General features: G+C 41.2%; 1 protein-coding gene across 4 annotated transcripts in view; it reads right to left on the bottom strand.

Moving 5' to 3' along the window:
• Positions 1 to 17580, bottom strand: part of RFX4 (regulatory factor X4) — a 150107-nt gene that overhangs the window by 83343 nt on the left and 49184 nt on the right. For all 4 annotated transcript variants that reach the window (XM_064491682.1, XM_010996458.3, XM_031462846.2 and 1 more), the window contains exons 3-4: positions 14747 to 14807; positions 1902 to 2025 (exon numbers count right to left, since the gene is read on the bottom strand). In XM_064491682.1, the coding sequence (XP_064347752.1) occupies positions 1902 to 1967 (66 nt within the window). In that variant the 5' untranslated portion in view covers positions 1968 to 2025; positions 14747 to 14807. The remainder of the gene's footprint in view (positions 1 to 1901; positions 2026 to 14746; positions 14808 to 17580) is intronic.

The raw sequence follows: 17580 nt of genomic DNA, 5'->3' as shown, positions 1-17580 counted from the left end.
AGGTGGATTCAAACACCCTGGGGCTTGCTGACATCTTGGGTACAGACTTGAGACTTGAAATGGGAAGAGAACTGAGGTGCTGGGAGGAGGGGCAAAGTTAAATTGATTTTACCTAGATCATGAGGTCAAGGAAACCCTGAACTGACAACAGTATCTCTCAAGGTATTTGATAGAAAAAGAGAATAGAAGGTCCTTATTCAGGTAAATTGGAGTTTTGAGAAATGATGTTTTTTATTTTTGTTTCAGAATATAAGCTAACAAATGTCTCTTTGTATCTGTGCACAAACATCTCATGGAGAATTCATATCAACAGTTGTAATGGCACATGGTAGGTGTGATTGAATATCTGAGCTATCAGATGAATGAGTGAACAGTACCTGACATCCTCTTACATGAATCTTGCAACATCCCCATGAAGAAGGCAGGGGTTAATTCCCATCTCACAGCTGTGAGGGCTAAGGCTCAGAGAGGTTAAGTAACAAGTCCAAGAGAGTTAGGGTTCTTGGTCTTTTGTTTCACCCAACCTGTCCCTCCAACTGAGAGGCCTTATCTAGACTGTGGCCTCTGTGAGGAAGCATGTGGATACAAAGAGAATGTTCCAGGACCACAGACACAGGACAGGGACTCACTCCTGCTGTGCTCTTCGTTCTCCCACTGCCAAGGGGCTCAGAGTCCCCCTCCCTAGCCTGGGAGCCCCTCCACAACAGGACCCATGCCGGGTTCCCTCTGAGTCTCCTCTGCCCCACACACTGCCTGCCGCACAGGCCATCTCAGCCAACACTGCTGGACTGAAGAAATGAATGAACAAAATGGCAAAGGTGTTTTTTTCCACTGACCTTTTAAAAAATTATTTTCACTTTGGAGAAATAGCGTTAACGCATCACACAAACATGTTTGCCGCCCTAAATCACCACAGAGTATCTTCCCATTTATTGAGTAGAGCCAATTCTCAGCCACTCAGTTTCAGACTCTCTGGAGTGGTTGGCTCGGGCCTAACATCGCTCTTTGTTTTATTCTTGCTGATGATTTATCTGGTGGGGATCTGAAAAGGCAATTTATGAAACTTAAACTCTGACCTCTTCCTGCCATTTCAGTCCTTGTTATGCTTGCACTCAGAAAACCAGTAAGGAATAGTGCTGCCGGACAAGCCTGCCTATTTTTTGTTAGCAGATGCAGTGGAAATTGTACATAGGAAAAAGAAGCTAACAAAAGAAGAAAGTTTTGATGTATTGACTCAAATTAAGTTGGGTATTTTCGGGATGTAAAAAAATCTAGATTATTACCTATCAAATAAACACAAGATGGGTCTTAAAGAGAGCTCCAACAGTCTTCCTTGGCCTGTTGAATATGAGTGATCAGTGATAATGATGTTTTGTAGAGATAGCCCCAAGTGTGGAATGTATTTTTATCATATGTGGAGAGAGAACAGTCAGGCCTGAAGTGACATTACAAACAGTACCACTCCCAGCTGAGGATTCCCAGACCTCCAAGCTAATGATACAAGGCCATTTCCCAGTTTCTCCAAGCCAAGCAGTTTGCCTGTTCCAGACTCACTGATATGCATACAACACACTTGTGAGTTCAGTACTTGTCTCTCAGAGAAAAGAAGTTACTATATGCAAATTAAGTACCAAAGGAATTCAAGGTAGACATTCATTTTTATTTTACAACACATCTGAATTGTTTGAAATGTTTAATACTTTGGCATTACTCTGTCTTGGTATTTGGTTTGGTATTACTTTGTTAACAATTATTTGAAACTTTAACAGCAAAGTAACCAAAGTATTTATTTTGGTAACCTAGAGAAAGCAATTAAATGTTTTAAACCATGATCAAGAACTGTGCATAAATTACTTAGAAGGAGGTCAGAAAAGGAATAGGCCTGGTGAGGCTGGACTCACCTTTCCAAAGCTGGCAGCATTGACAGGCTGGGTGTCATTCTTCTCACAGAAATCCAGGTAATGCATGTAGAGGGCGCTGCGAGGGATGCAGACCCCTTCTGCAATCTCATAGTTCTCCTCCAGCCTGGGGAAATAAAAGCCCATTGAGCAAACCCCAAGCAAGAAGGATCTGTTCTTTCTAGTCCTCCTCCAGAGCGGGGCAGACCTGAGAAATAACTCTTCTCCTACAGATGGGGAAACCGAAGCCCAGGAAGACAAAGCCAGCTGCCCCAGGTCAGGCATGGAGTTAGTAAGTTAGCAGTTTTTGACACACAGCCCCTTTGGGTATAATATAGGTCACTTTTCCAGTCCAAGTTCCAGTCCCTCTACTTCAAGCTGTCATTGGTCTGACCACATTCTGGGTGAATCAGGTTATACCAAACTCCAAAAAATGATATAGGATCTTGTAGGTGTCCCCCCTTGGGCAAGTCACCCACCCATGTAGCCATTTCTAGTAGGTGTCAAAATCTTGGAGCTTTCTGGCTAACAAGAGAAGCAGAGTGAGACAGTGTAGGAAAACAAATGCTCCAGGAGAGGCTGGACAGCTAGACAGCCACTAACCCACTGACTGGGGGAGGTTTTAGGACCACAGCAGAGAGCTGAACTGCTTCTTTTCTTAGGCTTACTTTCTCTGCTATACTAGGATTATATGATTCTATACCCATTACCTTCTTAATGAGTACAGGTTAGGGGTTCAGGGTAGGTACTTTCTACCTGGGTTCAAATCCCAGCCTCGTCACTTGCTGGCTTGGTGGCCTCAGGAAGGTTACTTAACCTCAGGCCTGTTTCCTTTTGGAGGTATTGTTAACTGTCCATCAAGGTTGTTATGATGATCAGCTGTAACGTGTGACACACACCAGCATGGGGCCTGGCACATGATGAGCCCTCAGTAGGTGCTGGACCTCATCATCACCCACTCTGCCTCTCCCTAAAACTTTTTTGGGCACTAACATGTCCAGAATTTGTGTTAGATACTAGGGACATAAAAGTAAACTAGATACAGTGTTTTTCCTCCTCTTTAACCCCAACACCAGAATGTAGGTATCCAAAAGAATAGGCCTGCTTTGTCACAGATGCTTTGGAAGGTTAAATATCTCTTCCAACAAAACCGCTGGGCACATGACAGTTTGGGGGCTTCTCTTTGGGCCCTAATGCCATTTGGCCCAGTGTGGAGCACACACTTTTCAATAAACTCAAAAATATTTCTGTTCAAAACAGAAAATATGTCTCCTTTGATTCTGAACTGTTTTTTAGGAAATAACCCCAAGTCATTTAGAACCAAGTTTGAGGGAGAAAATGACTAGAATAACATTTTCCTCCCATCCATTTTTCTAGGGGGTCAAAAATAAGGCATGATGCTAAAGCAATGAAATAAATGTCCTCAAGTGGCTTCTAACTGTCTCTGAGGGCACTTGCCAAAGAAGTGGTCCAGCGCTGTCGTAACTGAAGTGGAATGAGGAAGCGGCCTCCTGAGGTGCCCACTTGAAAGGGCAGTGCTCATTCGGCTCATTGCAACACGTGGTTGAAAGAAAATCAGTTCAATCATTTCATATCCCAACCCCACAGATGACGCCAATGACCAAACAACCCGAGGGACGCTCGGATAAATGAAGAAGCCTGTGCTGAATGGTCCCAGGTCGTCTCATCCACCCCCGCCACCCCCAACTTCTGGGAAGGGGAACACTGAGTAACTCCTGACAATTTTTAGAAGTGTTCCAGGAAACAGTTTATGCAATCTCTTCTAGGCAACCTAATTCCTTGAGGCTGGGGTGGTGTCTGATTCACTTCTGCATTTTTCAAGTCCCACATATTCCTTGGCACCCGGCAGGTGCTCAGTATTTGATGGACAGATTGTTTCAGTCATATATTCATTCAACAAATATCTATTGATCTCTTATCACTCACTAGGTGCTGGGGACACCATGGTGCGCAAGATGGCCCAAGATGTGCACTCAGAGAACAGATTAATGGTGGACAGATGAATAAAGGCACAGGTAATCTTCAATTCAAAAAATACTTATTGAGTGCCAGGTAGTGTTACAGACTTTAAGGAAACAACAGTGAACAAAACAAAGGCCCAGTTCTGAAAGGATTTACATTCTAGCATATGTGTCCCCAACATTATAAATTGGAACTTTAAATTTGTTTCCGTGGGAAAATGGTTTCACACAGAGATTAGTTTACTTAGGACTATCCTAAGCTTCAGGGCTGGTATGAAAGGGAATCAGCCTTCTAGTTTAGCCTGTACCCCTAAATGCCATTCAAAATATTGTTTTTTTCTATAAAAGTGAGTTCAAAGGTCCTAATAACCAGATTATGTACAAATTCACAGGGGCCATCTGAATAATGCAGCTTTCACAAAATGGGGTCTCACAAACATTCTTTGTTTGGCCAGAACAGTGTTGGCCCAACTTTTAAAACTCAGGACATTTCACATAAGAATCTGGATTTCTGGCTTCTTTTGAAAAGACTGAGATCTGGCAACCCTGGGCCCATATTCCCGCATGACAACAATTGGCCAGAGTTACATGTGCCCTCAGGTTGGCCAGAGTCCTCACTCCTCCCTATTTTTTTTTTTTAACACCCAATCTATTTTCTGTTTCTTGTCAGGCTCCTGCAGACTCTTGTGTTGACATATGACATGATCTATGCCCTAGTTTACTTTGCATTCTATTTGGAGAGAATAGTGCACAGAAATAAGAATATTTAAGTGCTACAAACTCCTGACTACAAGTGCAGTCGAAGGTGAGAAAACAGATTATAGTGCAGATGATAAAGGTTTCATGATAAACTGGGACTGGAATTTTGTAACAACAGCAGCAGTTAGCACCTGCTGAGCTCTTACTAGGTGCCTGACACTGGGTATCCATTATCTCATTTCACCCTCACAATAACCATACGATGGAGGTACTGTACTCATGTTTTACATGAGGCAACTGAGGCTCAGAGAGTGAAGCTCACTTGTCCATAGTCATGCAGCTGATAAATGGAAAGTTTGTCTCACTCTGAACCACTGTGGTATTCTGCCATGGCTTGTAACGGAGAATCTAAAAGGAAAGAACCATGGAGGGGCATGGAGAATCCTTAAGTGCCACACAAAAGAATCCGACTTGGCATAAGAATTTAGCAACCTCCAGAGTTGAAGAGTTACTATGAAAGTGTTATTTTCAGAAGGCAATGGTGTAGTACTTGGAGAGGACTGAAAAATACTCAGAGGCAGGAAGAGTGTTTCTGGGATGCTGTAGGAATAATAATAATGTAATCATCAACAACAGTAACTAGTATTAATTTAAAGTTTAATATATTGTATTTGCCAGCAATGGACTGAGTATAAAAGAACATTAAAAAAAAAAAAAAACCACCACCAAGTCTCATAGGTTTCATCTTAGGCTACTGAGAGTTCCATTGAGCAATTTCATTATAAAGTTTGACTTCAATTCTTTAGGCTACTGTGTGTGGGACATTTTCCAGCCTAATGCATACACAAGAATAATCTGGGCAGTTAGAACTTTGTGCATAACCAGCTACACAAAGGGGTAAAGTATTGCTTTTTGCTTATCTTTGCTAATGATTTCCTAAAATTAATTTTGGCCAGAAAAATCCATGGACACATTCAACAAACATGCATTTCAAACCATTCAGAATTCATCTTATAAAAAGCATATGATCCTTTAAAATTATAGAGAGCCAGTTAAATTTAAAGATGGTAGTGTCATGATCAAATTTATTCTCTGGAAAGGTCACCCTGGCACCACTATGGTGGGTGGACAAGGTGGACTAGAGAAGCGTGGCACACAGTGGCTGACCGGGTAGTATTTGTCGAATGAATGAATGAAAAAATGACATCAGTTTGGAGGTATTTCAATAGTCCAGGAAGGAAGTGAAGGAGCATGAACTGAAGGAGTGGCTGTGGGGACAGAGATAACATTTAGGGTGTAGGTGTCATGCTGTTGGCTGTGAGGAGGGTAGGAGCAACCAAGGAATCTCTAAAGCTCCTACCTGGGCTGAATGGATGAAAGGGTGCTCCATTCTCCATGATTAAGAAATGCCGAGGACGCCGAGTTATGGGGGGAACAACGCTTCCAAGTGTGTTAAAGAGCACGGGCTCCCAGCTAAGTTCCTGGCTCTTCCTCTCATTAGTTACTTTACTTAAGTCCCCAGTGCCTCAGTTTCTATTTGGTGTTTGTGTGACTTGTATGCTCACTAAATCTGGTCAAGAAATCAGGATTAAGTATGAGATCAAGGTTAAAGTACCTCCCATTAAATGAACCCATAGCTACAGCAAACTATTTGAATCCTATGGGCATTAGTCACAGTGCACACAGGCTGAGCTAATTAAGCAGATACCTGCCAGAGGCCATGGCCTGCTAAACAGCTACATTCCTACCCACGCTTTGTTTCTCTTATGAAGCTTCTTTGCCTCAAGGTATCTAGGTGGCTTATGACTATGAAGCATTTTAATAAGCTCTATGAATGAAGAAATGTAATTGGCATTAATGGCAACTTTGATGCTTGATGAGTTTCTACAGGAACAGCACCATGACACCTTTCCCTAAACCCCCTTACAAACTCTAGAGGGTCCATATGTGTACTGAAGTCGCTAATTGGAATGCTGACTTTCCTGACCAAGGCATGGCAGAAAGAAAGGCAGTTAATTACTTCTCTTCATATCTGATGAAATTTCCCCCTTTCCACCTCACTTTTACAGGACATCATTAGTCTGACATGGTGAACAATACTCTATTATATCTGGATTTTTTTTTTAATGATCACAAAAACATTCCCCACTTCTTCCATTTTCTGATCTTCTATTTAACAACTTGATCATATTTGAATTGAGCCTATCCTATTATGGAGAGATAATGACCTCGGCCTACTAGCCAACAATGAGTTATTATCTGCAGTATGCATTTTTAAAAAGACCTCCTCACAAGGTTTCAGGATGCAGCATCCAAGGGCATGTGGTGGAAGCTTCGTATCAGCACTTTACAATGTAGAGCAAATGTCTCAGCACACAACATAATTTCTCCCTCTGCTCTAATTTTAAACATATGTTTTCTTATATGTTCACATGGGTTTTCAGTTCAGCATGCATTTCTTGAGTCTCTGCAGACATGTCTGGAATAGGAACTTTTTTCTTCTGTCTTACCAAAAGAAAAAATAGGGTTCTTCTTCTTCTTCTTCTTTTTACTTTGCTAGACATAATTTATTACTGAGCTTGTCCAAGAGATCTGTGACTGTAAAATACATGGAAAGAAAAAATAAAACTAGCCAAGCAATCAGAGGCAGACAGTAGTCTAAACCCTTCAGTGGCTCCCCTCTGCCTCTCCACAGAAGTCCAAACTCCTTACCTTGGCATCCAAGGCCTCCTCTCTCTGACCCCTGACTACTTCTACTTCTCCAGGCTTCTCTGGCCTCACACCCCTACACATACATGTCTCTCCAGCCAACTGGACTATTTGCTGTTCCTCAAAAACATCTTGCCACATTCCACCCTACACATGTTCCATGGCCTTCTGCTGGGTCTCAGCCTTCAAGGCTCAGCTCGTATTTCTCTTCCATGAGGCTACATTTAATTCCCACCCAGTCCCATCTGCTAATCACTTCTTAATAATTTCCTCCTTGCCAAATTCATTCATTCAGCTGATAACATGTAGAGTGCTGAGTTATGTCTGTAGAGGAGAACACCTTGATTGAGTGGATACAATGCCTGCTCCTAAAGCTCTCACTGCTTCCTGGAGACTTCTATAGCTCTTTGTATCTTTTTATAGCTCTAACAGGCTTCCCTGAGAGAAAGCACCAGTTTTACAGTCAGGGATCACTGAGGGTGAATCCTGCCTCCATCACTTAGAAGCACTACGGTCTCAGATATGTTCCTTGAACTCTCACTCTCGCTCCCTTCATCAGTTAAATGAAGAAACGATACCCAATACCCAGCTCCCAAGGTTGCTGTGAGGGTTAAACAAGAATCCATGCACAGCCCTCAGCCATATGCAGATCACTCAGTAGAGGGGGTAACTATTGGTACTACTCTATATTATTATTGTGGAATATTCTAACACTACATCTTAGACTGAAGGTTCTTTGGAGGCAGGGACCAAATCAAATTCCTACTTATGTTAGTATAGTTCCTAGCACTGTGCTCACAAAACAATAACACTGCGGAAGGAAGGAGGAAGGAGAGAGGGTGGGAAGGAAGGAAAGCAGGTTTTTGCACAAATCAAAAAACCCTTAAAAAAAAAAAAAGAATCTTAAGACCTAGGTAAGTTAAAGGAAAAGCTTGTTTATATTAACAAATTAGATTTACATTTTCAAGTGCCTACTCTATACCAGAGTTGTTCATATTTGCTATCACTTCTCCCACAAGATGGGTAACATTATCCCCATCACATGGAGGAAGAAATGGAGGGTCGGAGAGGCTAAGTGACTTGCCTCAAATCACTCAGCTAGGAAAAGCCTGACTTGGAGTATGAACTGAGGGACGGTGCTTCTAAAGCTCTCACTCTGTGCTTCGGTCTGACATCCATGTGGTCAGTGACTCAGCATTTATCTACTGAGCACCTACTATGCACCAGGTACTGCAGAATACAGCCATGAACAAGAAGACGTGATCCCCACCATTGCCTTTAAGAAGCCAACAAGGAAGGAAGATGGGAACCAAGGAAAGAACACTACTAGGTGATAAATAAATGCAAAGTGGTGGCATTGGCTAATGTGGGCTCTGGTCAGGCCTGAGGCAGATTCTAAAAAATGCCAAAACAAACCAAAAAACCCCAATCTATTTTATCAAACAACAATTAAGTCCATGATTTGCTGCTTGGCAGACAAACCTGAGTTCAGGGGGTCCCTGGTGTTTCTCCCAGGGCCGAGGCTAGCCCTGCATCCCCTTGGTTGAAGGTTTTCTTAGTGTTGGCTCAACCTGTAGCTTTGGTCAGTGCTCATCAATAGCCTGAATCAGGGATTTATCTCTGCCATTGTAATGACTAAATTGGACCAGAATCTGCAATAATCTAGTCCAAATTCTGTGCTTCATCTACAAGCTACCAAATTAGTATTCCAGAAAGGCCTGGAATTAGCCAGGTTCTGGAATCCCTCTGCTCGTTTTTTGGTTAATCAAGTCCCTTTCTTCGTGTGTGACAAAAACTAGGCAGTGTAATAACACAGTGCCACAAGTTCCATGCTGTTGCTAATCTATCTGTTGGGGCCTAGGCTATGGGTTGGCAGCCAGAGTGCTGGTGGAGGGGATTTTGCCACCATGTTCTACTGTAAACCACCCCCTCAATCTTCCCTTTCCATCTATTCCCTGTCTCTACTCATCTCCCCTTCACCGTTACAAACAGGGCTGAAAGAACATCTTCATATGTGCCCCCTGCACACCTGGGGGAGTGTTTCTCCATGTCAATATTCAGAAGTGGATGCACATATTAAAACACTAATGGGATTGCAAAATTGCCCACTTAAATGGCTTTATCATTTTATACCTTCACTCACAGTACAAAATTCCTTTTTAAAAATAAGAACCTAGCTCTACAACATAGCATCTCATTCTCTGAGACAGTTACACCCACATGTTGTTCTGCTTAATTTATTTTCCTTCATATCTCTACCTGAGGGCTTCTCGCAGGATACAGTCACACCTACTGGCATTATTAATCGCTTCTGGTTACATTGAAAACTAAAAATGTTTTGCCTCCCTTTCTGGAATGAGGTGGACTAACTTGTATTACAAAAGAAAATACGGTTATGTCACCACTAAATAAAGAAGTAAATCAGAAATGGGTGCAAAACATCAAGCACTGGTTACAACCAATGAGTTTGGTCTAGCAGCTGTAGCCTGGTCTAAAACTCCAATGTACTTCTTCGGAACAGTACCCAGCCCAATATTCTACCTCTGGACTCCAAGAACATTTTAAAGAGAAACAGTAAATTAATTTTGTTTCATATTGATTTGAAATATTAAAAGCTCATCAATCACCTAAGTCCCATCTTTAATTCTTCAAAAGAAAGGAAAATGCCTCCCATGAACGTGACAGAAGTCTTCAGTCCCCTTCCTTTGGGGAAGGGCCTCACCACCACCCTCACCCCACCCTCCGCAAAGTGCAGACAGGGGAGTGTCTCCACCCTGACCGCACCCGCAACAGGGGAGGTGTGAGAGGGCGGGGCTGGGGAGCAGGACATGTGCTGGCAGCAAGCAGGCCAGGATGGTGGAACAGGCTGCTTTCCATGCCGAAATCCTCTGTGTGAATAGATGTTATTGTGCAGCCAGGATTCCAGCAGGGCTCACCATCCCCAGCGGGTTGGGCTTTACTAACCTCATGACCGAGGATACCGGAAAGTGTTTGGCAGAAGGCATTTGACAATATTTGCCTGTTTTCTGCTGGGAGCTGCCTCCAGATCACATGGCCCTGCTTATTTTCAGCTGCTTGGCTGCTGTATTATTTGTTCTTAGAGCGGGGATGGTCTCTAGGGCGATGGGGAGGGGGCTCACAGCAAGGCGGGGGAAGTTAGAGAGGCAAATAGCTCCTAACCCAATTCCAGAAACAAGCCAAGTGTCCCAGGAGACTTGAGCACTATCAGGCTGGCAGCTACCACCTTGGCAGTGAGGCCAGTGTACTTTCCTGGGCCTGCCCGCCCCACTGTCCTGAGGGGCTACACGCTACCACTGGAGAGGGGACAACATGAAAGATGTAGATGCCATGGAGAATGAAATGCCGTGTTGTGGAGCTAGGTTCCTATTTTTCAGAAAAAGCATTTTGCACTCTGGGTGAGGATGCAAAATGGAAAGGCCATTAGAGTGGGCAATTTTGCAGTCCCATTAACACTTTCTGTATGCCCAGCACTTCCACTGCCTGATACCCACACAGAAGAAACAATTCAGCAGATGTGTGATGCAACATATGGAGACGTTCTATGGGTCTCTATTTGTAATGGCAAAGATGAGAATTGGACACAATCTCAACATCCATCAAAAAGAAGGGCAATGACGAAATGAATTCTGTTGCTGTCTTACATGAAACACTGTGTAGCAGTTAAAATGAGGTTGTTCTTTGTAGACTAATATGGGTATTGCTTTAGGACATTCGACTGAGGAAGCAAGCAAGCTGTGGATCAGGACAGTGTGGCAGGTTGTAGAACAATATTTTTAGTTATATGTTTGTATTCTTTTAAAAAGGAGAAAACACAAAATAAAAAATCACAGTTCAGAAACTTCTATCAGTGCATATGCATGTAAGTGCACAGGCAAGGGACAGTAAATACATACATATGTGTATATATACATACATATGCATGCATGCACAAACACACATATTCACATATTTCTCACTGGTAACAGTGCTGCTCTGGAGGAGGAGGCAAGAAACTACATGAAGAATGGACTTTAACCTTATCTATAATGTTTTTGTTTGTATTTTGTGTAAATAAAATAAAAATATGTATTTGCTGGATTTATTTGTGTCTTGCCTTTTTCTAAAAAGCTAACAAAATGAAGAAAATTAGACAAGGAGATTAAAAAGTATATAAACATCAGATTTAGCTCTGAATTTCCTGGCAGCCAGAGCAAAAAGGGAATGTCATTTTCCCTTGTGAAATGGAGGGTGCATCCAGTTCCTTCTGAGACAAAGTTTTTATACTGAAACTTAGTCTAAAAAAATTTACACATGTGGAACTTGATATAGGAGGTCACTTGTCCTCCACCATGGTTTTAAGCATGTCTCTGCTCCTAATCTTAGAGAAATATCTCATTTTTTCTTTCCTGCTATTTACAGACCCTCTCCCCCACCTCCTTCTCCCACCTCATCTGTATCACTCTCCCCCTTGCTGGTTATGCTCCAACCACACGGGTGGCCTTCTGCAAGTCTGTGAGCAAGCTCAGCCTACTTCCATCCTGGGGAGAGTAGTGGATGCTGTGGTGTGCCCAGGTTACCTTTCAGGACTGAGGCGTCCTTTCCCACCGCTGAGAGGTTGATTGCTAGGCTGAATCCTCCCTGGGGAGCTGTCATCAGGAGAACGTGAAGGCAACTGCCTTGCCCAAAGATACGCCCCCTCCCTGGGGGCATCCTACATCCGTGATGAGCAAGGCTGGGGGAAAAAGACCTGGATCTATTGCCTGGACTTGTCTCTGAAGGGCCACATTGGCTTCAGAACTCCCTGTGGGACTGCTGAAGCCTCTGCTATCACAGCCCGATACCCTCTCTGCATTCCTACCCTCATGCTGTCAATGCTGGGTGCCCTACCTAACAAACCACCTGCATGCACACCTCAGCTCATAGTCTGCCTCTGGGAGAGCCCGACTGCGCTGCTCCCCAGCCTAGAATGTCTCCCTGATTTTAACACTCTCATGGCGTCCTAAGGACTTCTTGCCACACAAATGTCCACTTAAATGTCACCTCCTCAGGGAAGCTTCCCCTCACCATTCAACCTAAAATAGCCTCTGAGATATCAGCCAATCCTAATTCTCTGCACAGCACTTACCACTATCTAATGTATTACATGTTTATTTATTTATCATTAATATAACAACTTTAAAAGTTATCACCCAATTTTTTCTCTCGTCAGCCTCTATTCTTAGTCTATCTTATCCACCACTGTACTCTCAGAGCCTAAAATAGGGCCTAGCAAACAGTAGGTGCTCAGTAAATCAGTAAAATTAGTTAATGACTAAAACTCTATCTTAAAAATATAATGTAAAGGGAATTGGAGGACAATTTGATATTTGAACGACTTGATGCATTTTGATAATAATAATGACTAACAAATTTTCAAATTTGATTAGGTTCCGAAAATAGATTTTTTTCATTCAAAAAATCTACTGCTTGACTTTGTGAACTGGAGGATAAAATTTCTTCTGGACTGATCTGTATGACCATGTATTTAGAAAAACAGATATTTTGTACAGAATTAGGTACAGTAGAAGGAGAATTAATATGCATATATCAGGAAGGAGAGAAGCCCTACTCCAGGGTGTCCCTGTGGGACTCAGAAGGAAGAAGTCTGCTGAATCCACAGAACTGCTGGATCTACAGCTAAGATTCACCCAGCACTCACTCTACACCAGACACCATTCAAGCACCTTGTTCATACTAACTCATTTCCTCTCTGTGACTACCCTATGAGGTAGATACTACAGCTATCTCCATTTTACAGGTGAGTAGACTGAGGCACAGAGATGTGAAGGACCTGGACCAAGGTCACAAAGCTGGAAAAGCAGAGCTGGGAGTTAATTCCTGGCAGTCTGATTTAAGACATTACACTGTTTACAGCTTTGCCATTGTCTGGCAGATGCCAGAGAATCACAGAAAAACAGACATGAACAAGGTGATTTTCTTCAAGTCCCTTTCAAATTTTTTATTCTGAAAAGTACAACATGTTCAGATTATTAAAGCAAGAGTGTCTGTTGACTCCCAGCATTTCCATAAATTCTCACTCCCATTTCTAGTCCTTTACATTGATGCTTCATTCGATGTGCTGACATTAAGGGAATTTGTGCCATAGTTATGGGAATTATGGCATTATGGTAATTATGCCATAATTTGGGGGGAAAGGGTGCAGAGGGAGATTTGACCAAGGAAGTAGACTAGAATTTTAAATAAAACAGAAAAGCAGCATATGCAATGGGAAACAGAATACAGAAACAAGCCAAACGGCTGGAAATGGAGTTCTTGAAAATAACCTTTGCTATCCTTGTAGCAAAACAAGTTGACTACTGAGACTCTTGTTAGAGAAGATTGAGTTACATTCCTGAATGCTTTCTCCCAATGTTGTTTTCCTCTCACCTGTGGATGGATTAGTGAAGAGAATCTAATATGATTTGCTCATTAAAGCCCATCTGCTTCCTTTTCTGATCTGGTCTCTCTCCTCCATCCTTCCTGATTTTTCTCTTCCTTTCTCCCAAAGCAGAGGCTATGCACATAAAGGGTTCCTGCATCTGCCACTTCATGGCTATGTGTAGATTCAGGTAAATGATTTAACTGTCTAAGCTTTATTTTCCTCAACTGTAAAATGGGCATAACAATACTAGCTTCATAGAACTGTGAGAATGAAATGAGGCATGTGTACAAAGTGCCTAGCACGTAGGCTGGCACACAGTAGATGGGTTCCTTTCCCCTCCCCACTTCTCTTTCCTTCCCCTTTGTTCCTTACTTCCTTCAGGTTTGCTGGGCTGCGCTGCTAGGGGAGTAATAGACCTTAATTGCCAAGATCCTCAGGCATAGACAGCCTTGGTATTCAAAGCTACAACATAAGTTCTAAGTAAAGTTCTTAGAGGAGAATTTACCTGTAAATATCAAACATGAATGCAACCACTTAAACAATAGCATTAAATATTACATCATGTCCAGGAATTCCAAATATTAAAGAAAGAGCCACTCAGGTAGATAATTCACATTAATATTATTAATGTTAAAATAATTGTAGTATAATTGCAATTAATTATTAATTTATTAAGGGTTCACTGGTAGTGGTGAACAGACCTATGTTTCTATAATTTGCTGCAACATTATTAATTAAAATAATGGACTCTATTAAAATCAATTAGTAACATCTATTTGGAATTCAGTCTTTGCCAGTGTTTTGATGACAGAAAAAAAAAAATCTACTCCCAAGTAAAATAAATATGAAAATTCAAATCTCCAGGCATATCTAGATTGAGTATTTTATACATACCTGCAAATTAAATTGATTGCATATGGGCTATGGGATGTAAGCAACAATGTCAAAATAGCCAAGTAATATGCTGTCCTATCGGCAGCAAGACATAGTTATATGAGCTTCCCATCACAAGAGAACTTGCTCATAATGGAACTTACCATTGCAGAGTAGCAGGAGTAGAGTGGGGTTTGGATGCTCTATTATTTTCTTTTTCCTCATCTGTTAAATGAAAGAAAAAGAAGCAAACTTCAGTAGGAAAACATACAAAGCCTTTCAGCTCTCTCAGGTTTCAAAAGACTACATTTCCCTGTAATGTTGATGCTTTCAAAGCAACGATACTTCCACTTTTCCAACATGTTAGACTTATCAGACGTTAACAAGAAAGAGAGGAGAAACTGATTTTATAGAAAACTCTAACATCAATTTGTATTTTTATCTGATGTAATACATTACAGCTTGAAGAGCCATCTCTCTTCATCACTGAACAGTATGACTGCACTCACCCAACTTGCTATTTTCGCAAATGAAGCTGGACATTTGAGTCGATCATTTTGACCCAAAGAACATACTGACCTCATGCACCATTTGCTTCTTGTAACTCCAATGGAATAGACAGTATAGGGTCGGGAGAATGTAAGTGTTTAGAAAAATCAGGCTAGCAATACAATAGAGCAGGGGTTGGCAAACTTCCTCTGTAAGGAGTCAGTTAGTAAATATTTTAGGATTTAGGGGCCAAGAGGCAAAATCAAGAACATTATATAATTCAAACAAAACTTTCACTGACAAAATTTAAAATATAATAATAATAACTGAATACAATGTTTGTAATATAAGTCTATTAATGAAAAAATGAAATTAGCTTGGGGGAGAGGGCAACATTTTTCTTAGCTGGGGTTGAAGGTTCACATTCTCTTTTATCCAAAAGATTACAAATATTCTTCTGTAGAAACCATTCTTAGTTTACAACCCTATGAAAACAGGCATCAGGCCAGGTTTGGTCTGTGGGGTTCTAGTTTGCTGACCTCTGCAATATAGTAATCTGAATAACAGATCAATCTTTGCATACCTAAGAAGAACTCTTCACAATTTTATCATGGATTAACTGAGAAATACATTTAATCAGTCTCATCTAATTCCTAATGAAGATTATTGATAGAAATACTCCCTGTAAAACAAAATTTATTGATCGATAAAATTTGACCGAAGAAAACTAGTATAAATAAATATTATAAGAAAATAATGTCAAAACCTACAAATAAAATCAACAAAATTTAATAACATGAAAAACAGTCAATGAAATAAATCTGTGATATAAGATTTATATGGGAAAGAATTTGTACCCATGAAAATAATTTAAGTAAAACAAAAATGAAAATGGAAGAAAATGAAATATACTGCATTAAAAATATTTTAATGCATTAGCTTATTGAAGCTGAGTTCAGAAAATATTTTCTTGATGAAAATTGATCAACACTGGTATAATTCTGATTAAAATGTCTACTTATAAAAACTATGAAGATATTGTTGTTGCTTGTTCAACAATTGTACATATTCACCTTCTCCCTTATTAATAGAATCCCAGTTTAAAGGGGACCATCTGTTCAGGGAGAGTTATCCCCTCTCAAATCCTAGAGAGGTGAATGTTGATTAATTTAGATCTATCCCGGTAATTTTATGTCATCTAGCCTCGCCCTGATGGCTTGGGAGGCAGCATGTGACATGGTACTGACCTATCAGATTTAAGGAGAAGCCTCCTGGATGCTTTCGGGAAGGTTATTTTTCCCTAATAAAAAGGAATGGAGGCCTTGATTTCATATTTCTGGCCTCCAAAAGTGTGGCGGGGGGAGCCTTTTTTTTTAATGGAGAAAAGGAAGGATGGAAAGGAGGGAGGGAGGGAAGAAAGGAAAGAAAGGAGGGAGGGAAGGAAGTAAAGAGGTAAGAAGGGAGGGAGGGAAGGAGGGAGAGAGGGAGGGAGGGGGAAGAAGGGAGGAAGAGACAGAAGAGATACTGGTCTGTCCTGCTTTTCGAACATGGTTGTGAGTGGACATGATAACTGGAGTGAGGCAACTGGGAAAAGAGCAGCCTGAAGACAAAGTCAACCCCGAGGAAGGCAGAGAGACAAAGTGGGAAAGACTGGGGATTCTGAGTGTCATGCTGTGCCTCTGATTAACAAACCTCCAAAATAGCTGCCTCTTTGTTTTGTGAGATAATACAATTTTGTCAGTTAATAAAATCTCTTTTCACTGGGTATTCATTTCCCTGCCACCAAAACTATCCTAACTAGTATAAAGACTAAATGTTCTCAGGGACAAAACGTCCTAATACATCATGCGCTTAACACCTACTCATGCTGTTTTGCCAACCTGGAGTTACTTTTAAATGTTAGTCATCCTTCCCAGTTTAGAATATACACTACCACCCCTTGAAGCCTTCCTTGATACCCTCCAAGTCAGGCATCATTGATCCTGACTCTGTTCTTCTATACCCCATTACTTGTCTTTCAATTGAACAGTTTAGCCATCTGGATCATTATTTCTATACATAGCCATATCCATCTCCCTGACTTGAGTATCCTAGTTAAGAAGATCCCACTTAAGAAGGCAAGGATGCCTGATTTCAAACTATATTACAAAAGCTACTGTAATCAAAATAGTATGGTATTGGCATAGAAACAGACATATAGATCAATGAAACAGAATAGAGAGCCCAGAAATAACCCCAGACACACAGTTGATTAATTTATGACAAAGGAGCCAAGAATATACAATGGGGAAAGGATAGTCTCTTCAGTAAATGGTGTTAGGAAAACTGGAAAGCAACAATCAAAAGAATTAAACTGGACCACTATCTTTCTTACACCATACACAAAAATTAATTCAAAATCAATTAAATACTTGATGTAAAACTTGAAACCACTTAAAAGTCCTAGAAGAAAACATAGGCAGTAAGCTCCTTGACATTGGTCTTAGTGATGATTTTTTTGGATTTGACA

This window comes from Camelus dromedarius, chromosome 11 (assembly GCF_036321535.1).
Source record: "Camelus dromedarius isolate mCamDro1 chromosome 11, mCamDro1.pat, whole genome shotgun sequence".
Classification (NCBI taxonomy): Eukaryota; Metazoa; Chordata; class Mammalia; order Artiodactyla; family Camelidae; genus Camelus; species Camelus dromedarius.
This window is presented reverse-complemented; position numbering and strand designations above follow the sequence as displayed.